The sequence below is a fragment of the Neolamprologus multifasciatus genome, chromosome 16 (genome assembly GCF_963576455.1).
Source record: "Neolamprologus multifasciatus chromosome 16, fNeoMul1.2, whole genome shotgun sequence".
NCBI classification, from domain to species: domain Eukaryota; kingdom Metazoa; phylum Chordata; class Actinopteri; order Cichliformes; family Cichlidae; genus Neolamprologus; species Neolamprologus multifasciatus.
In genome coordinates this window covers 12,058,166-12,072,413 of record NC_140454.1, presented here as the reverse complement: position 1 = coordinate 12,072,413, position 14,248 = coordinate 12,058,166, and the positions used below count along the sequence as shown (strand labels likewise).

The window sequence follows — 14,248 nt, the reverse complement described above, 5'->3', positions numbered from 1 at the left end:
ATCATAACATTACCCAGTGATAAGAGAGATTGGGGTGGCTGTAGCTCAGGTGGCAGAGCGGATCAGCCGCTAACCGGAAGGTCGGTGGTTCAATCCCAGGTTGCTCCAGTCTGCATGCCAAATATCCTTGGGCAAGATACTAACCCCATGATGCATCCATCGGAGTGTGAATGTGTATGAATGTTAGATACTGCGCACTTAAGCTTAGAAGTGCTTGTGTGAATGGGTGTGATTGGGTGAATGAATTAGCTGTATAAAGCGCTTTGAGTGCTCGGACAGAGTAGAAAAGCGCTATATAAGAACCAGTCCATTTACCATTTACCATAAAGATCCCTTCTGAAACATAGTATAACCAAGATTTACAAATGGACCAAAAAAGATCGAACGAAGCTTGGTTAAGACTTCATAACTTACGATGTAACTGGAAACGCCTCTTTAACCCGTACAGCCACAACCTTCCACGCCATTCAAGTCATCGTGGGCTGCATTGACCCGACTTGTCGTTACATTTTTCAGCATCTACTGATTCCAGTCTTTATGCTAAGAGAGGCACTCAACCTCCTCGCTACTCAAAAGCTTATTAGTGCTCTTCCCCATAATGTCACACTACTCATTTGAGGAGTTCACCTTTACCTTCATGTAGTACATGAAGACCTCTGCTGCCATGCTCATCTCCAGCACTCCGTGTATTATCAGTTTGCAGTAGGCTGCGAGCACATTTCTCCGTTTGTGAAGGTCCTCCAGTTTCTCCACTTGAGAGTTTTCACTGACTGAGAGCCCAAAAGCAGGCAGGGCGTGCGATCAGTCGCAAAGTGGTGGAACGCCAAAGAGTGATTAATGATGAGAAGTCATATAACAGAAAGAAAAGAACAAAGCAGACACAGGAAAGAGTGTTTTAGTTGGTTTCAGGACAATGGCTTTAGCAGGTGGATATCAAAGATAACATAACGCTGGAGTTATGGTTGTGACACCATGTGGCTTCAATCTTTCAAAGGCTAATAAAATAGGCTCGGAGGTGAGCCAGAGTTAATGGAATTTTCTCACGGAAAGAGATTGCCCTGATTTTATGATTTAACTCAGTGCCCTTGCCCTCCGAGTGATCTCTGATCCAGCAGCTAATAGAAAACACTGTCTATAGAACAAAATCGTTACCAGGCAAATCCAATAAAACAATAGCTTTTTATTACATGTTCAAAAACCAATAATCCTGTATCGTATTTGGTTGAACATTTAAGAGATTCCCACCAGGACAGTTATTGACTTCTCTAGACTATCCCCATATTTGGATGCAATATGTCTCTGAAAGCAGACGCTATAGTAAAGATAATAAAATGTTTTAGATATAGTGAGCTGTGGATGAATTCATAAGTTTACTTGCAGGACTTTATAAAGAGAAAAAAAACTATGTATTTCCAAGATGTCAATCTTGTTTTCTTCATTTCAGAGCAGACAGAAGCGTGTCGCCGTCATCTGCTTACAAGCTGCATCGCTTTGCATAACAAAGTCTAACATCCTTTCTTACAAATTAGTCAACCCTGTTTCAGTCTGAGGACATTAACAAGGCTTCCTTTGTAATTGAGGGTCAATTGTCAGGTCAGGTTGGAAATCAGACCCCATTTACAGTCAGCAGGCGGCTCTGCAGCGACTTATTAAGCCAAATGTGTGGCCGTGCATTTAATATCTGCATGTTTTTACCACAGCAGGGCCGCCACACTCAATCAGCGGCTCGCTCAGAGCAGCGGCAGAGTGAGAGTGCCATCTACCGCGCGGCGCTGCAATGAGCACGCTTCAGTATTCTGTTCTTTATTCCAAACCCAGCTGTAGTTACTTTTCTTGCCATAAAAACGAACATTAAATCATAATACTTTGCATTGGTTAGAAAAAAAAAGTTAAAATAAAAATGAAAACCAATGCCTTAGACACTTTTTTGGCTTTTTGTGCCCCCCTGCCGCTGGCCCCCTTGTCGTGTTTCAGATATCCATGAGTTGCTTAGCCGTTTCACCAGAGAGTCATTTCCCCTTTAAACTTCTCAGATGGTTTCACTTAACTACATGTTCAAGACCCAAAGAGGTCAAATTATCCATTGCCTTCCATCCGCTGCATCGAAGGATTAAAGAGAAATGAATACAAATTTGTAGCATCGGATTTTTGTTTTCTCCTCTTTCCTGACCCATTAATCCTTTTTTTTACGATCCCCAAAGATTCATGCTGTGAGCTTTCAGAGGAGGCCTGATTAAAAGTAAACTTCGACCAGCTAATGCTGCTCAGGCTTTGATGCATTAGTATTAACAATCCAATCATGCCATAAATAATACTCCATCACCGGGAGAGTACTTAAGCTCATTTTGCTAATGATACTTTTATTCCTCTGCTCGGGTCACATTTTTAATGCAGGACTTTTTGCTTTCACTTCTCGTACTTCTTCATTCCCCTTCTCTCTTATTTCCTCTCTGCTCACGATCAAACATACACAGAAATCTTAAAGCCTGATTTAAGGTGAGCACAGAGAGAGCCACCCATGCCTATGGACTTACATCATCCTGAACAGAGAGGCTAAAACATCCTTTAAAGTGAGGTAAGGATAAGAAAAAATAAAGCCACTTAAACAGGCTGGCGTCTCACCCCTGCTCTGGCTGTCACAGTCTGAGCCGACAAAGACGTGCACGCACACAAAGGTCAACAGCGCCCTCTGCAGTTTGGGGCTGGGCGTGTAGAGCAGTGGACCGAAAGAGGTGGGATCCCACACACGTAGCTGGTAGGAGTGAGCCGTCAGGACGTCACACACACCCAGGAAGGCCTGAAATTGGAAAAAATGAGAAGACGTTAGAAAGGCCTGAAGAAGAAGAAGAAGGAGGAAGTGTCGAAATGGTTAGCAGGCGTACCTGCTGCCTCACACTGAGGTCACTTTGGGACAGACAGTGATGACTTCTCTCGCAGAAGACACGCAGCTGGAGCCTCTGGGCTTGCGCCTTCTCCTAAACACAAACAGTGTTGACTGATTAACTGACAGATCATTTCAGCTCTAATTCTTCTGTTTCTGGCTGCTTGTAATAACTTGTAAATATGATTTTAAAGTTCTATTGATTTGCATAATAATACAGTAATAATTAATGAAAACTTCCTAAGGTGTTGTTAACATGTGAAACTGTCAAATCAAATTAAATTTGTTCCTTTTTTGTCAAGAAATTAGCATTACTGTTTAAAAGTTCAGGTTCATTTAAAAATGTCATTTTTTGAAAGAACATTTCTAAGAAATAGATTATTACATCTGGGAGCTACTAGACTGCTACAGTGTGTGCTGCTCCTTTTATAGCATTAGCATTTTGCCTTATTAGCAGAAGGTAAAACGATCAGCTCACAAGTATATTAGGGCTTGAGAAACTGACACATTACAGTTCCTCAGCTGGCTGCTTCATCACATTTTACTCATACAAGCCAGGAAGTAGTACACACGGTTGTACAGAAACTTCTTTTTTCAGCAGTTTCCTGCATGGTATATCCTTCAAACCCTCAGAAGTGTATTAAACCCACAGAGTTTGATGCTACAGAGTCTCAACAATGCAGATTTTATTATTTTGTGATCAGTAAAACTGTTTCCAGCTGATAAATCAGCCTTTCAAAAGATAATCCTGAATTAGGGAACACAAAACAGCACAGAAACACAGAAAATGAGCCTCTGTAAGCCTAGGTAGATCCATCAATCTTGTTCCATTTATCCAATTCAGGCTCACAGGGCGATTGGAGCCTATTCCAGCTGTAATAAGATGCGAGGAAGGGTACACCATGGACAGGTCTCTAGCCTGTCGCAGGGCTAACACAATAACAACCGGTTTTATATTATTTTTATGTTATTTTAGCTTAAACAGTAAAATTGAAATCCTTAATTTACAGGGAAAAGAACCCAAAACCTCTGAACAGTAGTATACTTTTATTTGCAGTTTATCTTCCTTCACTTTTAGTACAGCTGTTCTGAGGGGATGTCTTTTGATTTTGAGTGAGAATTTTACTCTGACCCAAGCATCCAGACTCAAAAAACCAAACAAAAGCAAAAAAGAAACACTACATATGACTTTAAAATAAAACACAGTCTTTTTAATTATCAAAAATGATTAAAATGTTGGGAACACATAGAGTGTTTTCTGTGTAAGTGCACATACATCGCTGCTAACACCTCATCTCTATATCACTACATTCACACAGGTTAAAGACTGAGCTGTAAAGCGGATGTAGCTCACCCTGCAGGTCAGAGTTTGACTGCTGGTGCTGAGCGACCAGATCATGGAAAAGGACAAACACTGCAGTACTTCCAGCAACACCTGCAAACACAGTGAAGTGGAAATACACTGAAGACGTGTGCGCAGTACAAAGACCACATTTGTCTACAGGCAGGGATGATACCTCAGGTGGAGCTCCTTCCAGGCTGCTCTCTACTGACAGGAGAGGAGACAGCACATCAAACAGACCCCACTGGCTCAGGTCATGGCAACTATGGAAACACGAAGAGAAACAGCCACATAAATCCAGATCAGCAGCACCATACTCACGCTTGACTTTAAATGACTGTCAAGTCTTACTTGTTGAAAGCTCTAAGTTTCTTCAGCATGGCTAAAATCTCTCTGATTTTCTCCTCATCAGCAGAGAAACTTTCACCCTGTATAAGAGAAGTCAGACTTCATGAGAGTGGCTTTCAGTCTCTAACATTTCGAGGATTTCAGGCGTGATGAGTAGGGATGGGTATTGATAAGATTTTCACGATTCCGATTCCATTTTCGATTCTGTTTAACGATTCGATTCTTTATCGATTCTCTTATCGATTTTTTTTTTTTTTAAAAAAGGAGAACACTAAGGTCAATTAGCTTAGATCTTTGTTTTATATCTTCTCTTTGAACAAGATAGAAATTTAGGAGTAACATGGCCTTACAAACCCAACAGTGAGATCTTAACAGATCCAACCTACGGCTCTTCAATGTGGTGTCACAGGGTCCCCAGGAAAAAAAATTGTGAATGTAAAATAATAAAATAAATATTCTTCTGTAGCAATTACACAAGAATATCCAATAATGTCCCTGCCTACAATTAAACACATTCACTTACCGAAAATCGGGGGCATCTGCTGTGGCAAATGGGTTCAAGCCTTTTACCACAAACTTAGTCACTGCACGGTGACATTCGTCTATCCTGGCCTGAAAGGAGACGCTACCGGTAGACTGTAGCAAGAACTGCCAGCATCTGAGCCAGCCTCTGTCTGTCTCTCTCATCATGGTCACCTAAATGCACAGTAATGGCAGGTTTTGTAATATGGCAGATTGCGCTAACATAATATGCACTGTTAGTTGATTATTTACCTGCCGTATTAACGGGAGAGGACGTGCAAACGTTACCGCTGCTGCTGGGTTGAGATTCACGAGTCCGGAGCGGAATTAAAAACACGACATTCATTTAAGGTTATCGCGTGTTTTGTGAGCAAATGCTTTTGCATATTCGTAGTGTTTCCTCCCTTAAATGAAATATCTACTTTGCAAGTATTGCAAGTTGCCCTGTTGTCATCCGTTCTCGTAAAGTATAACCAAACTTTTTAGCGTTTGAGCCGCCATGTTTCCTGCCAGGTAAATGACGCTCCGCAACGTGGTGACGTCATTCGGGGCGACTGGAATCGATAAGGGAATCGTTTGCAAAAATGGCAAACGATTCCAAGGAATTGAAACAGTGGGAACCGGTTCTCAACAAGAACTGGTTTTCGATACCCATCCCTAGTGATGAGTAAAAGTAAAATCAGAATAGAAGTACAAGGTAATCACTCTTTTTTTCTGGATACATGAATACAAGCCTGACACACAATAATTGCGTCCACATAAATCCAGCTGTGCTCACCTTGAGCGATTCCCCCAGCAGTGCTGTCAGTCGGTCCACCCAACGCTGGACCAGAGAGTCTCTAGCAGCTCGGGCGGGGGAGCACCAAGCTGTCTCCTCGCGACAGAGAGAGAGGAACACGCGGGCCCCTCCCTCCAGAACAGCCGGGCCTGAGTGGACGTCTAAAACAGCTTCCAGTTCTGTCAACAGGCTGGACACCGCCTACAGGAGCGACACGACTCATGTTATACGTTTAAGCAGTTTGAAAACATCGCATTTGGTAGCAAAACTCATTTGCAGGCTTTGTGATGTATAATGAAAGTAAAAAGCTAAGACGATAGCCCAGCTGAGTATTGGAGTAGTGTCATTTCACCATTAAGTTTACCAAACAGAACTAGTAGTAGTATGTTGAGAAATTGTGTGTTGAAAATCCCTTGCTCTGTTAAAAAGCCACTTGAAGGTTATCTTCTATTATGAATCATTCGAAGATACTCTAGTACAGCGGTCCCCAACCACGGACCGGTTTAATGTCAGACAATATTTTCACAAACCGGCCCTTAAGGGGTTGCAGATAAATACAACAAAGTAAATTAATACGACCAAGACAAAAACTAAGGTATTTTGTAAATATAATAATAAATGCAAATTCACTGTGTAATTGTGTAACTTCATTAGCAGCGTCCTCCTGAAATGCGCCAACAACACTGAGAGTAACATCCTCCTCTCTGCCTCTTAATGCTCTCTGGTTGCTATGGTAACGTGTAAATATTTCTTTCAAAATAAGACACAACTACAACACGGGAAAAGACCCATTGAAACCGAGTTAACGATAAAAACCCTGAAAACCATAAATTTCACACCCGACCCTCGACTCTCCCGGCCCGGTACCAAGCGGCGACTCGGCCCAGGGGTTGGGGACCGCTGCTCTAGTCCGTGCATAAAAACACATGGATGGAAATGAGCGGAATAGGCCTCCTTTCACGATAAGGAAAGCACATTACCACATTCCTATTTCTGTATGATGAAATAGTGTAAACTGAGTGCAGGTGTGCACACACCTGTGTGTTTTCAGCGTGCAGACACTCTGGGAGGAAGTACTGAGGAATCCTCATCAGGGAGGCAAGGATGTCACTGCTACTTGAAAACTGCAGAGAGAATAGAGACATTACAATATAACAACTAGAATTTAATAGTGCAGCATAGATGCCTGGATACAGAATCACACTGATTTATATAGCAACAGCTACATGTGGAATAAACACCTTAGAAAGCAGCTTTGGAAGCACCGTCAGGAGATGTTCAGTGAGCTTCAAACAGTCATCGTTCTGAATCTTCTTATCTCTAGCACTCATTACCTGAAACAACAAAATAAACACTTATGTCTTTTAAATGATGAGTTATCAGTGTGCTATCTCACATACAAAGAGAGGACAGAGATCTTCCACTGACCTTCTTCGCTCCACTCCTCCCTGCCAGCACAGGTCCCTCTGAGGCCTGACGCACCGACGCTACCAGGATCTCCACAAGCACTGCTTGTTCAGCTAGGGTGAAACCTACATACACACACATATACTTTGAAAAGCAGGAGTTCACAGAGGATCTAACATGGTTTTTTGTGGAGGAAACCGCTGAAAACCAGAATGAGGAAGATGAAGGTTGTGGATGATTTTAAACGGTCCTTTCAATCCACAAAAAAATCTTTGGTGAGGGAAAATTATTAGGAACTGACAACACACACATTTCCTTACCTGGACTGCATGAGGAAGAGTCCTGTAGCAGTGCAGACGTGAAGGAGGGCCAGTCCTTCAGCAAAGCTCCACTGCAGTCCCACAGACTGTCCACCAAGTACACCACGTGGTTGTGCAGCTGAAAGCATAAGCTTTACATGATTCACAATGTCACAGATGTAAACTAGGTGATAACACAATAGAGAAGAAAGTAGGGCTGCTCAATTAATCGAATTTTAATCTCGATTACGATCTGGGCCTTCAACGATCATTAAAAATGACTGAGCCGATTATTAGCCCCGCCCTCGTGCTTTACTCTCGCGCTGCTCCGTGTGGCAAAGCGCACCTCTCTGCATTTTGAACACGTATCACAACAATTAAGAGCAGCAGTCCCCAACCTTTTTTATGCCCGACAATATTTTCATGGACCGGCCTTTAATACAACAAAATAAAACTAGTACCGGTACCGAAAAAAAGAAAATTTATTCATAACACACGTCAAAAGACCAAGGAAAACCGAGTAAACGATAAAAACGATAACAAAATAACGCTGAAAACCGATAAAAACCCTGAAAACTATACATTTCACACCTGAGCCTCAACTCTCGCGGCCCAGTACCAAACGACTCACGGACCGGTAAGAGGACCCGAGGGAAGCTCGGAAAGCTAAGCAGAAGTTATTTGGAGAGGAGAGTGACTGCCGTTGTTTGAAAAGAGAGGTAAAAAAAACTTCAGTGGTGTGGAAACATTATGGGTTCGCGGAGTCAGACGTGGATCAAGTAGACATAGTGTGTAAACTTTGCTACAGTGTAGTAGCTGCACCACAGAGCAACACTGCAAAGTTCACTAAACATAGATGTTTACATTTTTCATTTATTTTTATATTGCAAACATTTGCACTGTTATCAGTATTTGCACACTATTTTATATTATTTTTTGACAATCTTTAAAGTCATTATTCAACACATTGTTATTGTTAAATAAATATCGTCAAATAATCGAGATCTCAATTTCAGTGAAAATAATCGTGATTATCATTTTTGCCATAATAGAGCAGCCCTAGAAGAAAGTCCTTTCTTAGCTCAGACTGGAGCTTCGACTTGAAACAGCCAGTCTGTGTTCACCTCAGATTCCTGGTAGAAGTGCAGCAGAGCCTTCAGTCTGGCAAATGTTTGCTGCTTAGACGCTTCCTCTTCATTCGATCCATCCTGAGTATCAGATGCAGGGGCTACAGCATTGAGAAGCCTGACAGAGACAATCTATATCACATGGAAGCACTAATAAACCGCTAAGTTGTTTTTCAAGTAACATAGGAAGACATACCTTGAGAAGAACAGCTCCCCCGCAGTGGCCGCAAGAGGGCGCTGTGAAGAGTAAACAAACTGGAGGAGGTGTTTGTAGTCTTCTGGAGTGAGCACATCGTCAGATGTCCTGAGGAGTGAGGAAGGAAGTGGATGTGAAGAGGAACAGAATGAAGAAATGAGTGACAAGATTAGATGACGGATCAAACAGACTCACTTGGAGATGAGCACCAGGAGTTTCATGGTCTGCACTGCCACTTCACTGTCCTTATCCAGGGTCATGGAGATAATCCGGTCCTGGAACACAACAGTACAAGAGCATTAAAGCACTTTGTGATGCTTGTTTTAATCAGAGCTATACAAAAAGCCCTATCAGTTACTATTACTATTATTATCAGTAGTAGAAGTAGTAATAGTTGCAGTATTAGATCATTATTATGAACAGCGCTTTATTAAAAGTCTTGTCCAGATCTCCAGCTATATTGAGCTCTTAAGGCTCGAACATGACATGACAAGCCAGTGATATTTGAAGGCAGTGTAGGTAATTCAGATTTCACCGGTCCTGATGGAGGCTCGATTACCTTAAAGCGGCTGGTGAACAGGTCTAGTTTAGGCAGGAAGAGGGGATCTCCGTACAGACCCTGCAGAGCGAACACACACTTGAGACGCACATCTGGCACCTGAAAGATAAACAGCAGCCAGGCGGCGTTGTAAAAATTATCCCATGATGATTTTTTTGTTGTTATTTTGCTGCTGGCTACCTTGTCGTGCATCATCCAGCCCACGTATTTGAGGTAACTGTCGCTGAGAAACACAGAACTGTAGAGTTTCATCCACAAACCCAACTCTTCCATACAGACGCAGCGGATCTCTGGAAGCACATCACTGCACGAGCACGCAAACACCCACAAAACCGAGTTGAGTTAAAATAATAATGCAGTATATATTAAACATTTAAATAATGAAGCATGTCAGAGAAAACTGTACCGGTATCGCTTAAGGAAAACTCCCTTGAAGATGATGTCCATCATGCTCTCGATCTCTGCTCGCTTCTCCTGCAACTAGAGGAGCATCAGGAAGGTTACACAGAAGCCACACCGTCAATAAAAGGAAAAGTCCTTTCAGTTTCGTCCTGCTCATTCTCTGTGTACCTCTGCGATCTTCTTCTGTACTTTCTCCAGCTGCTGCGCGCTCTTCTGCCTCATCGTCTTCGTTTTTTGCACCTCATACAGCTTCTGACTGTTTTCAATGCCAGCGCTCAAGCTGAGAGCCACGCCCACCAGAGAGCTCAGGAGCTTCACCGCTGATTAGAGAAGTCCACATCGAAAGTAGGGGTTAGTTTATCCGCAAGTGTGTCTGAATGCCGATTCATGTAGTTTCGCTCTTACCCGCTAGCGTGCAGGTGTGTCTGAACGCTCGCACGCAAGAGTTTGACAGCTCGGTGAGCAGCGAGATGAGGGTGTTCATCAGGTAGCCGTCGAAGATGATGCCGTGCTGACACTGAGCCACCAGCACAGACACAAAGTCGCAGAACTCGGAGTGAAACCAGCGGCCGTACGGTCCTGACTGCACCAGAGGATACTCAACACTGTCCTACAGTGGAGGAGAGAAAGAGACAGCAGGTTTAGCAAGTTTAAAATGTTACTGAAATGCTTTTTTCCAGGTGATTAGTATCATACAGTATATCAGATTCGTACTGAAGGTTTCCATGAACAAGAAAATTAATGCTAATAATTTTGCAACATGTATAGAAAATCAGGTAAAACCTACAATTGTGCAAGGAGTCAGACATTTATATTGTGCTTTTTTTGTCTCTTTTTTTGGCTAACTGAGCAGAGCATTAGCTTAAGAAGGCATCAAAGTCAAGCTCAGCCACAATCCCGGCAGACCGGCTAATCTCAGTGCCATACAGCCGTACTGCATCACCCCTACTACTACAAGACTTTTCATTTTAAACACGGGTATACACCACTTTTAAGCAAAACCAGTTTGCAGTTGTGCTTAGAAGTTTAAATACACTCATGATTCAAAAACAAGAACTGGGTGCACAAGTTTGAATTTATTTTGGATTTTCTCAAATGTATACTTATGCACAAGTGCACAAGTCTAGAAGAAGACTTAAATTGTGACCCTCAAATGAGAGAAAATTTGTCTGTAAATATGCTTTTGACCCTGTGTATATTCAAGAAAAACTGTACTGTAAGTTGGAATAAATCACTAAAGGCCAAATTGCCCTGACATTCATGCTCACGATGAGTGAAAGTAAACCTTTGACCACAACTTTAACCCCGCCCTGCCGCTGTGGTGGAACCGCTCAGTGAATTATATGTGAAAATGAAAGTAACTGAGCCTGACATGTAAACAATATGTTATTGCAAAACAGGACCAGGTCAACCACCTGTCTGCCAGCTAAAACATGGCTATAGTTGGGTGACGTAGTAGGACAACAATCCCAAGAACCTGAGAAAATCTACAACAGAATGGCTGAAAAAGAAAAGAATCAAAGTGCTGCAGTGGCCCTGTCACTGAGACCTCAATCTGATTAAAATGGCAGGACCTTAAGAGAGCTGTCTATTAACGAATACCTGCAACCCTCAATGACCTGAAGCAACACTGTAAAGACGAGCAAGCCAAAATTCCTCCAAAGTGATGTGAGAGACTAATAAAGTCATACATATAACTGTTACTTCAAGTTACTGCAACTAAAGGTGGTTCTACAAGCTACTGAACCATCGGCTTTACTCGATTGACCGTTTTATTTCAAACGTGTGAGTGTAGCTGAAATAACAACAATTTTATATATTGGAAACAGAAGAAAAAGCAAAGTAAAAAACACCAAGATGCCACAAATATCTCTATATACCACACTACTTTGTTTGTCACTTTGTGTTTAAAGCTGATAAAAGAAAATAAAAGTTCATTTACAAAAAAATGGAAGAGCAGTAACTGGCCATTGCTGACAGGAAGTGCTTAAAGTGCAGTGAGTGGGTACTGACTGTATCCATGGGCCACGTGACTGTGAGGATCCACGGAAAAGCCAGAAACTTCTTATACTGCAAACCAGCAGTCTGAAACACGCAAATACAGTTTCTCTTCCACAACATCCAAAACATGCTTCACATAATAACACGAAAGAGAGCCGAGCTGAAATCCTCTTACCTCATCCAGCTCCTCGACCATCTTGCTCATGACTTCGCTGTCCTCTTTGCTCTGACACATCTCTGCTGTGACGACACCTTAAAAAAAAAAAAAAACAGAAAGCACGCTAAAGACAAAGCCCTTTGTTGGTATGCTGCACGTATGTGCGCGCTGGCAGGTCTGCTTGCCTTTGCACCCAGAGCACTGGATGAAGAAGCTGATGAGGTCGAGGAGAGAGGAGTCTCTGTCTGACCCATACGCCTCAATCCAGTCATCTATCACCGCCTGCTCAGGCATCAAAGAAGACCCGGTGAATCATAATATTATCGTACACAATTAAGAATCTTCCGTTTCTACACTGAGGATGTGGGATTTTTATAGCCTGTTATAACTGCTCAATAGCAAGGGTAAAATCAGGAGCTCTGACAGATAGCAGAGATTACAACGTTTCCCTTTTTAAATTCAACAAAGCGACACAATGTGTATGAAGTTACCTGCATGGCACTCCTGCCCATGGTGATCACTTCAAACAAGGTGACGGCCTCCACGTGCGTCTGTTTGCCGTGTCCTCTTCCTGCTCTCCTCGTGCCGCTGCAGCTGGCTTTGGGACTTTTGCACTTGACATTCTCAGAGCTCTCGTGTGTTCGCCTCCTTCGTCTCTGCTGGGATTGAAAACGTGACAGGTGAAGAAAATACAGCCGGATGAAATAATGTGCAACGATTTCCAGTCGAGGTCGAGTGAAAATCAGTCTGAAGGCGCAGACACAAATTTGCCTCCACAGCATTAGAACATCTACGACTTCTCTTCTCCGGACTACGTATGTGGCTGGTTTGTAGCCACATACATTAAACTCAATTAGGCAGAACACTGATGTCCACTTGGGCCACTGTATTCATGTTCTGGGTCAACATGGCGGCTTCCACCAACTGGTGCCAGGATGGACAAGATTACAAATGAGCTCAGAGTTAGGAGATGGATTGGAGATGTGCAGACGAGGACTAATGGATATACTGGACAAAGGCTGTAGAATATAGAGCTGCCAGGCAGAAGGGAAAGAGGAAGACCTCACATGTGGAGGGTTGATGTGATAGAAAAGGATGCTAGGGATAGGTGGAGGTGGAAGCAGGGGATCAGATATGACAACCCCTAAAGGGAGCAGCTAAAAGAAGAAGAAGAAAAAGAAGCAGAAGAAGTGTTTTTCTTGTGTAAGCCTGCATGAGCATCAGTGGATAACACGTACCACACTCTTTCGCCTGTTCTCATTCCCAGAGTCCTCCTCTGAGTGACTGACGGCTTCAGAGGTGTCCGCCTTGGCACGAGAGCTCTTACTGGGAATTCAGAAACAGGAGAACTGGTTAACAGAGGGAAGCTGGGTTATTATAGCAGGCACTGTCAAATAACGACTAACTTTGCTAACTTACTTCTGCTCTGAGGACCTGGATGCAGCTGCAGCTGTGGCCTCTGGTATCATGATCCCCTCAGACGTTCACGCAGGGCTCAGCTGTGTGACTCTGCATCTACAAACACAGTACCCGACAGTCTGTGCAACCAAAACTAAGCAATGCATTGGAGGGTGGGGGCAGAGGCTTGCGTTTAACTGATTTTCTGCGTGCCCCCTCCGCTGGGAGGAGCTACCGCGGTGCTTTAAAGGGTAAGTTAAAGACACTTGGGCATAGTGGCCGCTTTGGCCCCCATGAAAGTTGAACAGAGCACTTTCTTTTACTAAATCAAAAAATATAAGTAATAATTTCCAGGACTAGCCTAATTAGCAGTGCCTCGGCTTGCAAAATATAACAAGCACGGATTAAAACTAAAAGGTAAGACAAAGACTCAAAGGTCACTGCTAAACTTTTCAAACTTACCCTCTTCGCATAAACACATACCCCCTCGATGTTTGTCAGTGTATGCCTTTGAATTGGAAGCTTGTCAGACTCATTTAATTCAAGTATTTCCACTGATATCCTCCGTCTTTAGCCCCAGCTCTCACAGTCAAGTTGACAGACAGCCTAACGGGTCGTGATTGGCTAACGAGCCTGAATAGAATGATGCGATTGGTTGGCGGGAAACGTCAGTGTGACTTGAGTCCCTCCTCAGGCGGCGGTGACGGAAGGCTTGCTGTACGGAGCGGGTTTCGTCAGGCCACAGGGCTGTAAACATCTGTAAGAAGAGCCTCGTCGACGTATGAACTGTTAGCGAGTGAATAACAGGAAGATTGTGCCTTTTTGTGCTAC

The 14,248-nt window shown here is 43.0% G+C and overlaps 1 protein-coding gene across 2 annotated transcripts in view; it reads right to left on the bottom strand.

The window, feature by feature from the left end:
- The window catches only part of LOC146500373 (cohesin subunit SA-2), an 18,811-nt gene extending 4,563 nt beyond the window's left edge, over positions 1-14,248 (bottom strand). The window contains exons 1-26 of one of the 2 annotated variants that reach the window (XM_085135378.1): positions 13,880-14,248; positions 13,439-13,534; positions 13,258-13,345; positions 12,511-12,678; positions 12,205-12,301; positions 12,038-12,114; positions 11,875-11,946; positions 10,267-10,471; positions 10,030-10,181; positions 9,866-9,939; positions 9,640-9,763; positions 9,460-9,558; positions 9,096-9,175; positions 8,901-9,008; positions 8,702-8,822; positions 7,599-7,716; positions 7,300-7,403; positions 7,113-7,205; positions 6,909-6,995; positions 5,872-6,072; positions 4,575-4,651; positions 4,399-4,486; positions 4,236-4,316; positions 2,883-2,975; positions 2,623-2,797; positions 634-770 (exon numbers count right to left, since the gene is read on the bottom strand). In XM_085135378.1, coding sequence (XP_084991504.1) covers positions 634-770; positions 2,623-2,797; positions 2,883-2,975; positions 4,236-4,316; positions 4,399-4,486; positions 4,575-4,651; positions 5,872-6,072; positions 6,909-6,995; positions 7,113-7,205; positions 7,300-7,403; positions 7,599-7,716; positions 8,702-8,822; positions 8,901-9,008; positions 9,096-9,175; positions 9,460-9,558; positions 9,640-9,763; positions 9,866-9,939; positions 10,030-10,181; positions 10,267-10,471; positions 11,875-11,946; positions 12,038-12,114; positions 12,205-12,301; positions 12,511-12,678; positions 13,258-13,345; positions 13,439-13,488 — 2,769 coding nt within the window. In that variant the 5' untranslated portion in view covers positions 13,489-13,534; positions 13,880-14,248. The remainder of the gene's footprint in view (positions 1-633; positions 771-2,622; positions 2,798-2,882; positions 2,976-4,235; positions 4,317-4,398; positions 4,487-4,574; positions 4,652-5,871; positions 6,073-6,908; positions 6,996-7,112; positions 7,206-7,299; positions 7,404-7,598; positions 7,717-8,701; positions 8,823-8,900; positions 9,009-9,095; positions 9,176-9,459; positions 9,559-9,639; positions 9,764-9,865; positions 9,940-10,029; positions 10,182-10,266; positions 10,472-11,874; positions 11,947-12,037; positions 12,115-12,204; positions 12,302-12,510; positions 12,679-13,257; positions 13,346-13,438; positions 13,535-13,879) is intronic. The other variant, XM_085135379.1, reaches the window with a different exon arrangement.